This window comes from Kogia breviceps, chromosome 4, assembly GCF_026419965.1.
Source record: "Kogia breviceps isolate mKogBre1 chromosome 4, mKogBre1 haplotype 1, whole genome shotgun sequence".
NCBI lineage: Eukaryota > Metazoa > Chordata > Mammalia > Artiodactyla > Physeteridae > Kogia > Kogia breviceps.
This window is the reverse complement of record NC_081313.1, coordinates 91,062,772-91,080,862: the sequence shown is the minus strand read 5'-3', so window position 1 is coordinate 91,080,862 and position 18,091 is coordinate 91,062,772. Positions and strand designations below refer to the sequence as shown.

General features: G+C 41.7%; 1 protein-coding gene across 2 annotated transcripts in view; it reads right to left on the bottom strand.

The window, feature by feature from the left end:
* Positions 1 to 10,232, bottom strand: part of MCC (MCC regulator of WNT signaling pathway) — a 427,170-nt gene extending 416,938 nt beyond the window's left edge. The window contains exon 1 of one of the 2 annotated variants that reach the window (XR_010840207.1): positions 10,051 to 10,224. Coding sequence is in view for 1 of the 2 variants with exons in the window: in XM_067031436.1 (XP_066887537.1) it covers positions 10,051 to 10,214 (164 nt within the window). In the remaining variant the exon portion in view is untranslated. Of the gene's footprint in view, positions 1 to 10,050 lie in introns of both variants that reach the window. The other variant, XM_067031436.1, reaches the window with a different exon arrangement.
* Between the last annotated feature and the right edge of the window lie 7,859 nt (positions 10,233 to 18,091).

The window sequence follows — 18,091 nt, the reverse complement described above, 5'->3', positions numbered from 1 at the left end:
TTAAGAATGATCTCTTTTTCTTTGTATTTTTACTTATTGAATGAATTTTTTTTTTTTTTCAATTAGGTTCAGGGCCAATGAAGCCCAATGTATTTGGACAATAATCTTCTTTTTGTGAGCGGTTTACACGGGTTCTGTCTTAAACTTACATGCTTATACATTATTGGGGTGCAGTCTCAGGAAAGTACGAGTGAAGGGAAAAGCTGAGTGAGGAAACAAAGCGGGGAAAGCTCACGTAAGGGGTGTGCAAGCAAGCTGGCCACAGCTCTGCAGCACATGTAGCTGGTAGTCTGGTCTTACAGAGGCCGGAGGAAACTACTGCATTCAGAACAGGTCCTCAGCGGGGAGGAAGGAGGAGCAGCTTAACAGCTGGTTCCCTCCTGTTTCCTGTCTCTCACTGGTTGCTGCTCCAGAGGGTGTGACCTCCACAACAGCTCAGGGTTGTGCACCTGACAAGTCCAGGCAGTCGCTGAGGAAGCCAGGGCCTCTGCAGGGCGGTCTCTCCTTGTCATCAGGGCTGCCCTTGGCTCCTTTGTCTGTAGGAGGGTGCAGGGCAACAGGGAAGCCATTGCTAGAGCCACTCTGGCTGAAGTAAAGACAGAGGCCATGATCTATGATGGGAGGTGAAGCTAAGCGACCATTCTGGGCCAGTTACACGTTCCTTGCAACAAACGTACTAAAACAATATCCTCCTATAAAGCCCAGTTGTTTTCCTCCCTTCCCCTGAACCTTCCTAGATGCTTTGCACTTTTCCTTGTTTCTGGTCATGTGTGTACTTATTGCATAAGACCAAATACTCCTTAAAGGAAGATGTTGTAACACACCCATCTTTGAATTCCTCTGTGCATACAGTGGGCATTCAATAAACATTTAAAAATAAAATTTAATATTCTTAAATTTGCTCTGGTATGACAGTCGGCAGAGGCTATAGGGACTGAAGATTGAGAAGGAATCTATAAAGTAAAAAACACTATGGATAGCAAATTACTCCTTTAAGGGAACCTTTATTTTATATTACCAAAATGGGGGACTTTAACAAACTAACTTACATGGCAATAGTCTTTGTGTTTTCCTCGTTCCATGTTATTTTACTGATGGTAAATCTGGAAGCATGTAAGCATACAGTTAGAGACAGGTCAACACTGGCACAGGAGTTTTTCTCTATCTTAGGAATGAGAAAAATCAAAATCCTACCTTGCAAGTGTAGAATTAGCAACATAATTTTGTCTTAAGGTAGTATTAATCCACCACTTCATTCATTCAACACTGATTTAACATCTATGTACACAGCATTTATGTACAAGGAATAGTGTCAGGTGGTGTGAGAGATAAAAGGCATGGTTGTTACACTCATGAAGTTTATAATCTGGTAGGTGAAAGAAATTGAATAGAAGTTACTATAACACAAGTTAGGATTAAGTAAATTCCCTTAATTCTATTATTAGTTTTTTATTCTGTGATTAGTTTAAAATGTTTGTTCACTGTGAATACCCAGTAACCAGAAAGGAATAGCCTAAGAAAAGTGGACTATAAATATTAATTTGAAAATATTTTTTAAAGCTTTTATATACCCTGAAAGAGTCAGGATAGAACCATGTGGTCAACTGCCAAACAACTTTTTAATAACAACTAGAATACACAATTAAAGTAGTTTTTTTTTTTTTCCATTTACTTCATCTTATAATCTTTACTCAGGAACTGACACAAAACCTAACCAACAGTTCAATGCTTTTGAAAATACTACTAACTAGATGGTATTGAAGACTATTGGATGATAACAGCTACTAATACATAGAAATTATGGATTTATCACAGTTAGTTCACAAGCAAACACCAACAGTTGCCCAATGGGACTAATTTAAACAGTATGCTTTCCCAAAAAAATACGCTACCAAAAAAATCCTAGTACCTACAGTCCATAAAATAAAATGTTTTCAGTCCTGAAAAAGATGTTAAAATCACTTTATAGAAGATGACTGATTGGAGAGGTTTGTGTGACTTGCCTAAAGTCACATGACTAGTTAGTTGAAGGGGCACAGAATCCCCATCACTCTAATATTCTAGATTAGGTAAAATGCACATGATACGTATTTTCAAATATAAATTTCTCAGCTTCTTCTTTTTTATTGAAGTATAGTTGATTTACAATGTTGTGTTAGTTTCTGGTGTACAGCAAAGTGATTCACTTATATATATATTCTTTTTCATATTATTTTCCACTATGGTTCATTACAGGATATTGAATATAGTTCCCTGTGCTATAAATTAGGACTTTGCTATTTATCTGTTTTATATATGGTAGTTTGTATCTGCTAATCCCAAACTCCTAATTTATCCCTCCCCTACCCCCTTTCCCCTTGGTAACTATAAGTTTGTTTTGTGAGTCTGTTTCTGTTTTGTAAATAAGTTCATTTGTATCATATTTTAGATTCCACACGTAAGTGGTATCATATGTTTTCGTCTGCCTCTTTCTGACTTACTTCACTTAGTATGATAATCTCTAGTTGCATCCATGTTGCTGCAAATGGCATTATTTCATTCTTTTTTATATATGTTTTATATATTAAATTATATAGATTATATATTTTATATATTGTATATGTGTACCACATCTTTATCCACTCATCTGTCGACAGCCATTTAGGTTCTCAGCTTCTTCTAAGTTGGACAAAACCTGATAAATCTTTTTCTAAGTATTCTAAAGTGTTTGAAATTACCATTACACATGAACAATTTTATTTGACCAATATTTTATAAATTTCTATTACATGTTCGGCACTGAGTTTATGAAGACAAAAGACAAAAGTAGCATAGTCTCTGCCTTGAGTGTGGGAAGCAAGGAAATGGAAACAGTGAGACTATCAAAGGTGAGCTGTGCTGGCCTAGGAGTGTGTATAAGGTCCTGAGGCATGAGGGAAAGTCTCCAGAGAGAAAGAGCTGCATGAGAACTGAGTCTAGGAAAACTGAGAAGGTGCTTACTAGACAACAAGGGGGAGAGAAGGGCACTTACAGAGGAGCTGCATGTGCAAAGCACTGAAGTTTGGAACAGCTGGGCCTGCCAGAGGAGAGGGTGTGAAAGATAATGCTAGAGGGGATACAATCACTGTGCCAGATGGCCAGGCGCTTCAAATCAAATGGCCCTAGGAGGAGCCTGAAATTAGCTGTAAGAAACAGTCAACTAACTGTTGAAGGACTTTATGAGGAGCTGCCTGCTCAGCTTTATTTTATAGAAAAATGACTTTAATGTCCATGTAAAGTGGCTTGGAGGAGCCAAGCCTGCATGTTACGACACTAGGAGAATAATTCTGGTCAGAGATGAAGGAATTTAGGAAACCAAGAAGGGGGAGGATGATGAGCAGCACTGATTTCACCCTTTGCTTACAATAAATAAAAAACTGCCACATATTTTTAGAAGAGTAAATACTTCCCCAACAATATTCTCTCAATGATTTCCACCCTGTTTATCATGAAGTACACTCAGGTTAAGACTCTACAGTACATACAATTGTTAAAGTAAAACTCTTGCCTAAAAGCATTAACCTCTAATGTGGAATATTCTGTTAAGGTTGTTATTCTCAGAAAGAAGTTCTGATTTTTTTGTAAATAAGTGAAAAATTCTGACATTTAAATGCAATGCAGTCACACTTTTACATAAATGCCCTCCTTCACCCTATCTGTTTTTACTTCCTTCATCTGTATCACAAATGTGTACATGAGAACTTTTAAACAATAGACAACAGGTGTCTTAATCTATGGCACTTGCCACAATGTTGAATAGATGCCCAATTAACACCAACATCACGTCTAAGATGTATTTTCAACTATCTTCTACATTGTGATGTGAATATTTAAAAAATTAAACAAAGAGCTCATCTATCTAGAATTTTCCAAGCAAAAGTTTCACAACTAAATATTCAACTGAGGGCTATGCTTAAACTCAACTAACAACTATCACATCAGACAAACACATTTAATGCTTATTGGGTCAACCTAGCAATTTGTTCCGTTTACATTTTCACTTTGCTAAGGGACAGGGATCCAAAATATTTGAACAATGAATAGGTCCAGAGAGCACTTCTGCCTACCCAACTCTTTTTCTCCCATCAGAGTCATCAATAATCAATTGCACGGATTTAGTAATTACTCATTTACATATTTAAACTGACATTTTGAAATGACAATAAGAAGCTGACAATTAACTGTTCTCTAAGGAAATGCCCTTTCTCTCCATATGGTTTCTACTCTGGGACTAACACTTAAAGAGATTTTCAATTTACTGAAGAACAGGGAGTCTCCCCAGCTGAGACCCCCATGGAAACTCATTTAGAATGCAAATGCCTCACCTTCTGTACCAAGAATTTAAATACCATTCCCACTGATGCTAAGAAGCCAGTTTTAAAATGAAAATTCATCTGCACCATAGACCTTGGGTATATTAAACAGGAAATAACTTTAAGGCTTTAGGGGTTTTAATAGGTTTTCTTGTGTTAGCTGTGCAGCATTTATGGTAAAACAGGCTCTCAAGTAAGGGCCACAGGTTCATTCTTTTTCCTTAGAGCCGATGTTACCTTGGCTCCCTGTCTTAAAACAGAGATATTAATTCTTGTTGCGAGAATTAAGTGAGATAATATATGGACCAACTGACTGTAAACTATAAAAGCTTCTATACACATTTGCTATTATTACTTCAGATGTTCACTAACCTGCTGACTCCAAATTAAAAGACTGTAAAATAAAGGGCTGGTGGAAAAAAACAAAACTATCCTGAAAAATATACTTACTAAAAATGCATGTGAACAAATTGGTCTATAGATTCAACACAATCCCAATCAAATATTCCAGCTGCCTGTTTTGAAGAAACTGACAAGCTGATCCTAAAATGTGTATGGGAACTCAGAGGACTAAGAATAACCAATCCTAAAAAGAGAAGAACAAAACTGGAGGATTCACACTTCTCAATTTTAAAACTTACTACAAAGCGACAGTAATCAAAATAATGTGGTACTGGTATAAGGATAGGCATATGTACCAATGGAAAAGAAATGAGAGTCCAGAAATAAACTCTATGTTTATGGTCAATTGATTGTTGACAAGAGTGTCATGAAAATAGGAAAGACTAGTCTTTTCAACAAATGGTGCTGGAACAACTTGACAGCCACATGCAGAAGAATGAACTTGGACCCCTTCTTCATACCATACACAAAAATAAACTCAAAATGGATCACAAACCTAAATGTAAGAACTATATCTATGAAACTCTCAGAAGAAAACATAGGAGTGAATCTTTGTGACCTTGGATTAGGCAAAACCTTCTTGGATATGACACCAAAACAAAAAGGTCACATAATGCATGATTCCATTTACATGAGATATTCGTAATAGGCAAATCAATAGAGATAGAAAGTAGATTAATGGTTACCTAGGGCTGGGGAGGTTGGGGCGAAATGGGGGAGTATTGCCATCATAACAATATTAAAACTTCCTAACCGTGAACATGAGATGCTTTTCCTTTTATCGAATCATTTTAAACGTACTAGAGGAATGATATGGTATAGATATGTCACCAGGAAAACAGAAATAATACACCTTAATTATGGGATAATGGGTGATTTTGATTTTATTTTATTTTTATTATTATTATTTTTTGCGGTACGCGGGCCTCTCACTGTTGTGGCCTCTCCTGTTGTGGAGCACAGGCTCCAGAGGCGCAGGCTCAGTGGCCATGGCTCACGGGCCTAGCCGCTCCGCGGCATGTGGGATCTTCCCGGACCGGGGCATGAACCCGTGTCCCCTGCATCGTCAGGCGGACTCTCAACAACTGGGCCACCAGCGAAGCCCTGATTTTATTTTTATATATTTCTGTATTTTGTGAATTTTCATCAATAAAAATACCTTTTATATAACCAAAAAGAAGTTATTTTAAAGGAAAATATTACATAATAAAATATACTTACATTTAAGTATCTCATAAACATGAAAAATGCTTGAAAGATTTTTCAACCTATATAAACATACCACTGTTTATCCTTGGTCATTTATTCATCAGAATTTACTGACTGAGTGCTATATGGCAAATACTGTGCTAGATCCTGAGTGTACTGTTTTAATAAAACAGACATGATTCTGGCCCTCATGAAGGCCAATGGGAGAATGACAATAAATGGGCAAAGTAATAAATAGAAATGCAATTACAAGTTGCAAAGAGTGCTTTGGAAGAAAGCCAATGGTGGAATTTTCATTCCGCGAGCAAGGAATTAAACCCATGCTCTCGGCAGTGAAAGCGCTGAGTCCTAACCACTGGACCGCCAGGGAATTCCCTAACACTTTGATACAGTGGTCATGGAAGTTCTCTCTAAGGCAACAGCGTTTAAGCTGAGGCTTGGGGACTAGATATAAATGTTTAAGTGTTGGTATTAGATATTTGTCAAAATGTTCAACAGTTTCTTAAACTGAAGGATAAAAACAAGAAGCTTTAAAATTCCAAAGGGAAATTAATTTCAACAACTAGAGTAAAACCACCATCTCCTATAACATGATATACAGGGCTCCCGAAGCTCATTGTAAGGTTAATAAATGCACCAGAAGACCCTGCTGTGGTCACACTGTGCAGCCCAAATCCTGCCCTGTCCAAGCTATGGCTTGGCTCCACCTGATGGTAGTTGTCTGCTCCAGCTTAAGTATCCATGGAAATGATTCTGGGTCCCTCTGGCAGGCTGGGAGTTCCAGGGCAGAAGTAGCAACTCCAGGAACGTCCAGCTAGCTAATACCCTTTTTGTTAGTTTGATTGGGAAGGCTGAGCCAAGGGGATATTTAAGACACAGAGCCCTAACTTTTACCTCCCTGCTTCCTGAAATGATATACCCTGATATTTCTCCAATGGCCTCAGTCTCTCTTCCACTCATCCTTCCTCTAAGTATAACATCTCCAGCTCACTCCTGTTTGAGGATAATGGCTAGGTAAAAGGACTGGAGCCAATATAGTTGAATTTAGGTTAACATGGGGAGTTTTATTATACGTATTGGTTGTTACTTGCCTATCCAATATCCATTTCCTGCTCTTAATAACAGAACTCAACTTTTGTATAGGAGGCCAGGTACCCAATTGGATGATATACTTCCTTAAACTCTACTTCAAGTAGGCATGGTACAGTGATGTAGTTTGACCAACATGATGTCAATTTAGGGATCTGGGAAAGCTGCGCTTTGATGATACAGGCAGCATTCATTTCAGCTTCCTCTTACACCTTCCCTCCCTAGAACTTGGAGATGAAGTTGGAGACAGAGCAATCAATTTAGGACTGCGAGATAACCATGAGGATGAATGAATGCTCCATGTGAAGAATGCAATGCAGAAAGATACAAGGAAGGTGGACATTGATACCATTCTGGAGCTGCTGCCTCTGTGTGGATGGCCCACCTCAAGACTTCTAGGTGTGACAGTCAACACTTATTTGACTGTGATTCTATTATATATAGACAAACTGAAATCCTAAAGGATATAGCTATTTATGATTAGCATAAACTTGACATCTTTAGAAGAATTCAAGGTTTTCAAGGTTTTAAAGCAGAAAGCCCAACTCTCATGTTTAATAAAAGAGAAAATTCACAGCATTCCACACCTTATCTCCCACTGTACAGTGGTCAGTAAAGTCATTAAATAGGGGCAGCACAAAGGAGTGACATTGGAAAGGGAGTCATTATTTTCATTAACCCCATTCCTCAAGCATACCAAATAAACATATATTCCAATAAAACTGTGCTTGCTATGTAAACACACTTCTAGACAAGTTCTTTGGTGCCTGCTCTCAATAAGATTGCCACCCCTGAACTCCTCCTATATGGAAATTCTGTCACAGCCTAAAAATAACTTCCAGGGCAAATCTGCCCACAGCTAAAGTTTTGGCTTTGGGTCCACTATTGCACATGCCTTCCAACTTTCAAGCTGATATATTAAAGTGATATGGCTCAAGGAAGGATAACATTTTTTCCCACTTTTGCCCCAGCAGGTTTCTACCTTCATCTAAAATTCCTTCTTTAACATCACGCCCTCACAATGCTTCACCCTCCAAAACAAAGTTCTCAAACTGTGCTTAAAGAATTCATTATCCTTCAGTGCTCATATAGCCCCCATTCAAAATAATATAAGCATTTACACAGAAAGTATAGTTCAGGTAAAGCAACATATTAATAGGATTAGTGGGAGGAAAGGAGAGAATTTGGTAGTATTCTATATGCACTCTTGCCCATGTGAAATTAAATTCTTTTTGCATTCTAACATGAAGAATGTAGATAGTTTTTATTATTGCAAATGAGATAACGGCTTTTCAAGTAGGAAAACAACAACAAAAAAACCCTAAACGGGACTTCCCTGGTGGCGCAGTGGCTAAGAATCCGCCTGCCAATGCAGGGGACAGGGGTTCAAGCCCTGGTCCAGGAAGATCCCACATGCCAAGAAGCAACTAAGCCCGTGAGCCACAACTACTGAGCCCCCGAGCCAAAACTACCGAAGCCTGCAAGCCTAGAGCCCATGCTCCGCAACAAGAGAAGCCACGGCAATGAGAACCGCGCACCGCAACGAAGAGTAGCCCCCGCTCGCAGCAACTAGAGAAAGCCCGCGCGCAGCAATGAAGACCAAACGCAGCCAAAAATAAAGTTTTAAAAAAAACAAAACCCTAAACTATAGGATGAAATTTTTTTTAACCCAGAACCAAAACAGGGAAAGACTTCCAGATAAAAATCTATATGAGGTCAACTAGAGTTACATATTTTTTTTCATTTCATAACATAATTACTCCATACAGTTTTCTGATATCTTTCTAATGTTTCCCAATGAAACTTCAGAAAAGTAATAAAGTTCAGCTAAGAATTATCGTAATTGAGTGAAGTTCCAAATAAATCATTATTTTTTTACCTGTCAAATTCTTTTACATGTCAAACCACCTGTTTCAGAGTTTTTTTTTTTTTTTAATTGGGGGTGGGGAGGTATTCCCCACTCTTTTTTTCTCTAGGTAGGCAAGGACAATCAGCAGGAGGCATCCTGGAATTTTCAGAGGATCTTCAGCATCACCAAGACAAAGGCTAAAGAAAGATGTAGTACACAATTCAGGCTGCCTACGTCTTTGAAGGCAATTCACATTTCGGCGCGTACAGGCTTCAGCGCCCGGTGTCGACCTTTCATATAAGCATACCAGAAAACATTACGATTACCTTCTTCACCATCAGTGTCTGATAAGTGATAAAAATTGGGGCAGAAGTAATTATTTTGCCAAGCCCTGCCGCTTGACGTTGCAACACCGCCCCTGTAGGGGAGGTGGAAGCAAGCACAGCGAGGGTTAGGAGTGGTCGCGCAGAGGCGCCCCGAGACCCCTCCGGAGGCTCACCTGGTTAGAGCGCGGAGCCGGGCTAGGGCTTAGGGTCTATTTCCAGCCTCACCTCTAAACCCCCAGTTTGCACCTGAGCGCTTCGTTCCCCTCAGGCTAACAGGTTTAAATCAGTACTGAGCGGCAAACTACGCTCATTCTTTGGACTCCGAAGTTGGGAACGCAGGGTCTCTGTGCCACACGAAAGTTTTTCACAGCTTGTTTTCATAGTCAACTCTGTCACTGAGAGCGCATCCCTATCCTGGTCCGGCCCCGGGTCTGTCCACCGAGCAACAGGACAAGATCGCTGCCCGGTGGCCCAGCATCTTGACACCCACATCTGCAGGACAGCCTCTTCTATCGGGAACAAGTGGCCATAACTCGTCTCCCCACAGGCAGGAGCGCTCCGGGCCCCGGGGGAGAACTCTCATCCGAAAGAGACGTCTCCCAATACCCAGACAAAGACGGCGCTGGGAAAAGTTGGACCAGCTGGCACCTCCAGAAGACAAGCAGAGCAGCCCCTCGGCCTCAGTGGCCGATCTGGCGACGCGCTCTCAGAGTAGCAGGCAACTTTCCGCGTGAGTTTCTGAGCAACTTGCTGGAAGTTGGGGACGAGGGGGCAGAGGAGAGGTCAAGGGCAGCGCCGAGAGGCTGATCGCGCCCCAGCCCGTTTCGCGGACCTCCCCGAGTACCTGCTAATGTAGCCGTCGCCGTCGCCGTCGCACGTCTGGAAGAGGCGCCGCATCCTCTCCTCCTCGCCGGTGCTGGACGTGTCGCTGCTGCTGCTGCTGCTGCTGCTGCTGCCGCCGCCGCCGCCGCTGCCGCTGCTGGCGCTGCCCGCCGCCGCCGCCATCATGCGCCCGCTCCCTGCTCGGGAGGCGGAGGACGCGCGGCCGCAGGAGGAATCTGCGAGGCGCACACGCGCTCGCCGCCTCGAACCTGCCTGACGACGGAGCATGCCCAGTGGCCGCCCGGGCGCTCCAGGAGAGGGATTCCAGCTCTCCGGGTTTTGCCCGGCCTGGGAAGATGGGCTCTCTGCAATTGCGGGAGTAGGCACCTTAGGGGAGAGGGAGGAGTGGGGGGAGGCTCGTGGAGTCAGGGAATTGAGGGTGGCGACGGGGACGCGAGGGGAGGCCGCCCGGGAAGGGTGTCAGCGTTGTGCATCCGGCTAAGAAGCGGGCTTTCGACACCTGCGGACGCTCCAGGCTGAGGGAGCGTGTTCTTCGGCCAGAACTCTTTTCACTGCCCCAAGTCATGGATTTCTTTTTCAGGAAAAAGATAAACGCTTCCGTTTTTGCAAACTCAAAGCGGGGCTCGTGGTCCTACTCTGCTGGACTGCGCTGTATTCTGTACCCATAACCCCAGATAAGACCCGGAATGACTGATCTTTTATGCATTTTTAACACCTATCAAGAAATCTAATCCTCCTTGGGTCTTCCGCACTAGACTGGAACAGTCTGCGCTCCTAAGTGGCATTATGCACATTTGGTCCATTTCTGGCAATGGCTCACCCTCCTGACCGGTCATCACTAGAATTTGCCCCATCAGGTTTAATAACGTCAAGAGGGAACGTAATAAGTCTCATTTGATCCACGCCACAGACACAACTGAAGGATGTCTCTATTATTGTCAATGCTATGATTTAGGAGGTAAAGTAACTACCTCATGGAGTTAATCTTGGTGATAAAATAAGATAGTATATAATGCACTTATGACAATGCCTGCCACCTACTAAGTGCTCAATAAACGTTAACTCTCATTATCTCCAACTTATAAGAAAACTGAGGCACCGGAACTTATTTAAGGTTTCAAGCTTAGTAAGTGTAAGTGCAGGGGCAAGCCCAGGCAGGCATTCTAACTCCAGAGCAGGAGCCCTTAAACATGGCAGTATCCTTCTACCACAGCAGAAAGGAACCACAATGAACCAATTTGTGGTTTAGTGAATGACTCACTATTCTGTCCCAGACTTTCTGCCAGAGGTCTATGAAATCCTGTGGAAGTTTTAAAACACATCTGCAGATTCTTTGGTGCACCTCTCATCAAGAGGTGGAGTCTGCCTCCTCCCCTCCAACCTGAGTGGACCTTTGTGACTGTCTTGATTTCTGAGGCCAGGTTAAAAAAGAAAATACAGATTCCATTTGGCTGTCTCACTTGGGACACTGATCTTTGAAGCCTTGAACTACCTTGAAAAATGTTTGGCTATGCCAAAGCTGCCATGCTGGAGAAACCATGCAGAGAGACCATGTAAAGACAGAAAGAGATGCCCAAGGAGCCTTTCGTATTTGAGGCTTCCCTGCCCAGGTGCTACATCTGAGTGAGTCAGTGAGTGAGCCTTCAGAGGATGCTAGCCCTAGAAGCTGCAAATGCATGAGAGACCCTGAGCAATAATTGTCTAACTGAGCCCAGCCAATGCCCAGAGATATTGAAAGGATTATTGTTTTAAGTAATAAGTTTTGAGGTGATTTGTCACGTGACAATAGATAACTAGGATACAATCATGTTTTGAGACTGTCTGCCAGGTCATGAGGAAGATGTCTCTGCCCTCTTCTTTCTTGTCTCTACCCCATCCACCTATTCCTACTTTAGTTCTTTTTAATTTTGTAAGTTCCCAGTATTTCAGAGCACTTAAAATCTTATGATGAATAGTATGCCATCTTAGAAGTCTTATCAATATACCAAATAATATTTGCTTAAAAGATGCTGTTAGCAATACAGATATTGCTGTGTACAACTGAACAAGGACTAATGCCCAAGTTTCAATAAATAAATAAATATTTAAAATCTTTATTTTTCCAATTTTTCATAAATAAGATTTTATTATTTTCTGACAATAAACAGCCAGACAGGAGTTGTTACCTTCAAGTTCTCCTAGAAAGTTGATAATTTGGGGGGAAAAAAAGAAAAAAAGCATTCTTATAAATGTGCATGGAGGGTCTGGAAACCCAAAAGGTTTTCCAGGATCTGAGTAGGTCTCTTCATAACCAAACTCCATTTACACAGAAAGTGGGGTGTAAACCTCAACCAATTATATCTCAAAGCAAAGAATGTTTTTCTCCTGAGAGAATACATGCATGACAGCTCTGGGTATTTAAGTTTAAACCATCTTGAATTAAATCTGAACACATAAAAAGTGGATCTTGACAAATTTCCTAAACAACATTTGTTCATGCTTGAGTAACTCAGAAATGGCTGAACAGATAGGTTCAACCTACCAGAAAAAAAAATTTGCTTCTGGGGCTTCCCTAGTGGCGCAGTGGTTGGGAGTCTGCCTGCCAATGCAGGGGACACGGGTTCAAGCCCTGGTCTGGGAAGATCCCACATGCCGCAGAGCAACTGGGCCCGTGAGCCCCAGCTACTGAGCCTGCAGTCTGGAGCTTGTGCTCCGCAACGAGAGGCCGCGATAGTGAGAGGCCCACGCACCGCGATGAAGAGTGGCCCCTGGGCTTCCCTGGTGGCGCAGTGATTGAGAGTCTGCCTGCCGATGCAGGGGACGCGGGTTAGTGCCCCGGTCCGGGAAAATCCACGTGCCGCGGAGCGGCTGGGCCCGTGAGCCATGGCCGCTGAGCCTGCGCATCCGGAGCCTGTGCTCCGCAACGGGAGAGGCCACAACAGTGCAAGGCCCGCGTACCGCAAAAACAAACAAAAAAACCCACAAACAAACAAAAAAAGAGAGTGCCCCCCGCTCACTGCAACTAGAGAAAGCCCCCACACAGAAATGAAGACCCAACACTGCCAAAAATAAATAAATAATTTTTTAAAAAAATTTGCTTCTGAGCTAATATGAAGCATATGAAATTTCAGCTGAAAAGGTTACTAGGAGAGGGAGAAATTTCTAAGACATTGAAAATAGAGATGCCATATGAATATAAAGTTGATAAATGTAAAGTAGGAGCTTGGAATGAGAGCAATACCCATAACCATAAATCTAACAGTACTGGTTGTGTCATAATTTCAAAGGTTTTATGCATTTATTTGAGATGTGTACATAGCTCAACATTGTTGTCCTTATCCAGTTTTTTTCCTTCTCAGATTCCTCTTGGTTATAATAATACTTCATATTTATGTAAAACATATCAAAATACACTGTATACATTACAAGATATACTGTCTTCCATGTCTAACGTTGCCAGTTAAAACAACTAAAACAAGTGCAGCACTGTGCAAACTTGATTATCTGGTACTTGCGCTTCCACGTTCTGTTTACCCGAACTAGAACGACACGCTAGAGTTGGAATGAGGACTCCTATGGTGCCTCCTCCTGGCCCTTCTCTCTTTCAGGTGTTTTTATGAGCCCAGCTAAGTTCCCATATCCCTCAAGAAGCCTTCCTTCACCTCCCCAGGCCACCCTGATCTCCCAGACCCCTCCTAGCTTGAAGCACACATTTTCACAGCAGAATCATGTAGTTTAGTGGTGACTTGCCTCCGCCACCTGGAGTATCAATTATAACAGTGAGGTAGAGTTGAGGGGGCTTGACTATCTTTCACTGAGCCCTTGTCATAGATCAGTAATGGCGTTTAAATACTCTAATGCTACCTAGTGGGGGAAAGTGTTTATCATTCCTATTTATGGGGCAGGGGATGGCAAGTGAGGGGAATTAAACCCAAAAAGTTTAAGTAATGTGACCAAGTAAAGGAGCTGGAATTGAACTCATATCTTCCTGTCAAGCTCATGTTCGTCATATTTACTTCACATTGTCTTAATATCAGGGCCAGTGCAATTCATGTTAGGCATTATACTTTTTGAGTGACGCTGAAAAGGGATAACAATGATAAACTTTACTATATTTGTTAGTCATATATTTACAATCATAGGAGGTTAACATGAGCTTTTACAATCTGTCCCAGGTTGGTTTTCTGGGACGCAGACTCCAAGACAGAGTTTCACGTGCAGGATGCTTACTTGGGAGTGCCCTTGGTGCCCCAACAAGTGTGGAAAGGAGGTGAAGGGAGCAGCATGGAAAGAGGGAGAAGTCACTCTATGATGTAGGCCCCAGAGCAGCCTTGTCTGACCTCACCGAAAGCTCTGGAGCTAAAATGGCCTATATTGGTTCCCTATTACTATTGTAACAAATTATCGCAAACTGACTGGCTTAAAACAGCACTAATATATTATCTTACAGTTCTGAAGGTCAGAAATTTGAAATGAGGGACTTTCCTGGTGGTCCAGCTGTTAAGCCTCTGCGTTCCCGATGCAGGGGGGCCTGGGTTCGATCCCTGGTCAGGGAACTAGATCCCGCGTGCCACAACTAAGAGCCTGCGTGCCGTGCTGCAACTAAAAGATCCCACATGCCGCAACTAAGACCCAGCACAGCCAAATAAAAAAATATATAAATAAATAAATATTTTTTAAAAACAAAGAAAGAAATCTGAGATGAGTCTCACTGAGCTAAAATCGAAGTGGCAGCAGGTCACGTTCCTTCTGCAGGCTCTAGCAGAGAGCCCATTTGCTTGCCTTTTCCACCTTATTCTCTTTCTTCACAGCCGGCTCCTCTTATTATGTCCATCATCCACTTAGTCTTCCAAACCAGAAACCCCAGAGTCCTTGCCTCTCTCTGCCCCTCACTTCCCACCTCCTGTGAGCCACCACGTCCTGGTGAATCTACCTCCTTAATATCTCCTCATATTGGTCTCTTTTCTCCATCCCCATTACCACAGCTTTTAAAGAGGCTCCTATTATATCTTTCAAATGATCTGGCCTTCCAACCCATTCTCAATGCTATAGCCCAAGTCCTCAGTATAAAATGAAAATGTGATCAGGTCCCTCCAGGCTTAAACTATACCTCATTGGCTCACCTTTGCCCTCAGTATAAAATCCTGCCTGCCAGCGAAACCTTCCAGGCCTTCCATGATCTGACCCCTTCTCTCCTGCTTCTTCCCTTGCCCCTGTGCTCCAGTGCAAGCCATGTTGACTTTTACTTTTCCTACATAAGCTATCCTCCCATATGCTTATATGCCACTGAGGGAGTCTCATACTTTCCAACCAGAAATGAATGAAGGAGGTGGGGAGTTCATACCCCAACCTTAGCATCCTGGAAGGAACAAGACATCCAGGGACAACATGGGTAGTTATGAAGAGAAGAAAGCAGGCTGAGGCCTAGAGATCTGTGATTAATAAGGAAATAAGAGTGGGATTGAGAAGTTTGAGCACTTTTGTGGGTTTCTCCAAGAGGAAAAGCAAGGGAAATGTCTGGAGGTGAAAGAGAAATGTCACGACTGACAGAACTGAGGGAACCATGAACCCCTGGGACTTCCTGATTCCCACAGCTCTCCAGTAGGCATTGGGCTATGATATTTTACCTATCTTCTCAGGTCCTTTCCTCTCTAATTAACAATGAAATTAATAATGGCTAGTATTTACTGAGAATTTAATACGCACCAATCATTTTTCTTAAGTGCTTTAAACAATGTCTTATTTAATTCTTACATGAACCTTAAGAGGCAGGTGGGGTTTTATTCCCATTTTACAGATGAGGGCACCGAAAAACATATGTCAAATGGCATGAAATAAATTTCCACAGTAGCACAGCTAGAAAAAGGAATAATTTGCTCATATATCCGTCTAGACTCAGGCTTAGAGAAAGGTGACATCTCTTAGCCAGCCTATCTCTTTTATCTGTGGGTAAGGACTTTGTTTTCATGGTAGTTTTTTTAATTGTAAGATAATTATCTTATAGTTTATCATAAATGTATTAAATTTTATCTCCTTTGTTTAATGATTGCCATGTGCATACAATGAACTTTCTCCTTGAGAAAAAGTGGATGTGATGATTATCTTTGTTCGATTATTGTTTTCTCCTTTAAGCAGATACACAGAGTGAGAAATGGTTAATCATGGCAGTTTGGGCTTTCTTAACTGAATTGAATTTAATGCAAGGTTAATTCAATCAACTGATTCAGTGGCCTTGTAGAGGCATGACCTTTTCCATGAGAGAACTAGAGATACAATTTATTAATGACATCATTCCAAAGCTCTATGCGTATAAACAAAAATCTTAAACGTGGAGGATACTCAAAAATGTGAGACACCACGAACCAGACTTAGTAGCATGTATTCATGCCAACGCTTTACTGGCATCAGAGCCCCATGTCACATCAAATTAATAAGATGTCATAAAAAAAGAGGAGGTTTTTAGCATCTAAATGTGTACCTTTCTTCCCCCATACCAAAGATATTTAGGAGGAAATATTTTAAAAACCAATATAAATAACAAGCCTCTAACAAACACAGCACCAATCAGAGTCTCAGATTTAAAAGTGCTGCAAAAACATCTTACATATTCTTCCCTTGAGAGTCCATATTCTCATATATATTTCTTTTTTTTTTTTTTTTGCGGTACGCGGGCCTCTCACTGCTGTGGCCTCTCCCGTTGCAGAGCACAGGCTCCGGACGCGCAGGCCTAGCGGCCATGGCTCACGGGCTTAGTTGCTCCGCGGCATGTGGGATCTTCCCGAACCAGGGCACGAACCCGTGACCCCTGCATTGGCAGGCGGATTCTCAACCACTGCGCCACCAGGGAAGCTCAGGGAAGCCCAGGGAAGCCCTCTCATATATATTTCTCATGCAACTGTTTTTCAGTCTAGCATATACATTACATCAATCTCCATGTGAACACATCAGATAATTATATTAAAAATACACTGTAATTGATATAAATGAAGCAGTAGAAGAATGGAAGCTGTGAGGAAGAGATATTTGGAAACAGAAGCCCATATTTTAAGAAATATGGTTTGTCTCAAAAGACCTCATTCTCTCTGTAGTTAGAAAAGATCCTTATGTTCTAGCCCGAGCAAAATTAATTTGGATGCACTTTATTGTGAGACTTGTATGTGATGTTATTTCCTTGTCATCTGGTGGTCTGGACATAACCGACTTTCTGAGACCTGGCAACTAATAATTTTTAGAAACACGTTAACTCTTTCATGTGATGGGACCCATTTAGTAACCTACTGGTGTTGTGGACAAAATGCTACTCTAGTGGCCAACAGGAACTGTTGGTCCACAATTACCTAAATTAAGTCTCAGGAGTAGAATAATGCCCTTGCTTGATATAAAAACAACAACCATATAATATTTCATATTTTTTTGTGTGTGAGCCTATTGAAACCCAAGGTAATAATCAGGCTGTGTCTGGTAGACAACATACTAAGAAAAGGGATGTTGGCATGGCATCTTCAGCCATCTGGGTGGCTCAATAGGGTTACTACTCAGAGATGACTAGAAATTGTCTGGTAGATGTAATCAAAATAGAAACCAGTTTTGGATAATTCAGACCAAAAGAATAATGTTTCCTCTTACTAGAGAATCTTGAAGAGGGAATTTGAGATCAATGCGAACCATGTCTTCAACGCTTCCTTTTGCTGTGTGAAGGCGAAGTCTTGGCCTGAGTAGGATCACTGGTGGGACCATGTGAGGGGCAGTGTTTTCATTGATGGACAATTGGGAGCCATTTGGATACTCAAATTCCTTTTCCAAAAGTAACCATCATAACATCCATGAAGGTTCTTTTTGGTGCTACCATCCCTGAGTGTCGCTAACAGAGAAAGTGGAAAGCTTAGTGACAAAACTGAGAATTTGGATAAAATTATCCAGCCTTTGAACTGGACTCAAATTGAGTGGTAGTGTGTCCTGTTAGAATTCTGGTCACTCAACCTAAGGACACAAACTATTCAAATTAACAAAAAACAAAACAAAACAAAAAAACAAGTCATATGTGGTAAATAGGTGAGGGAAAG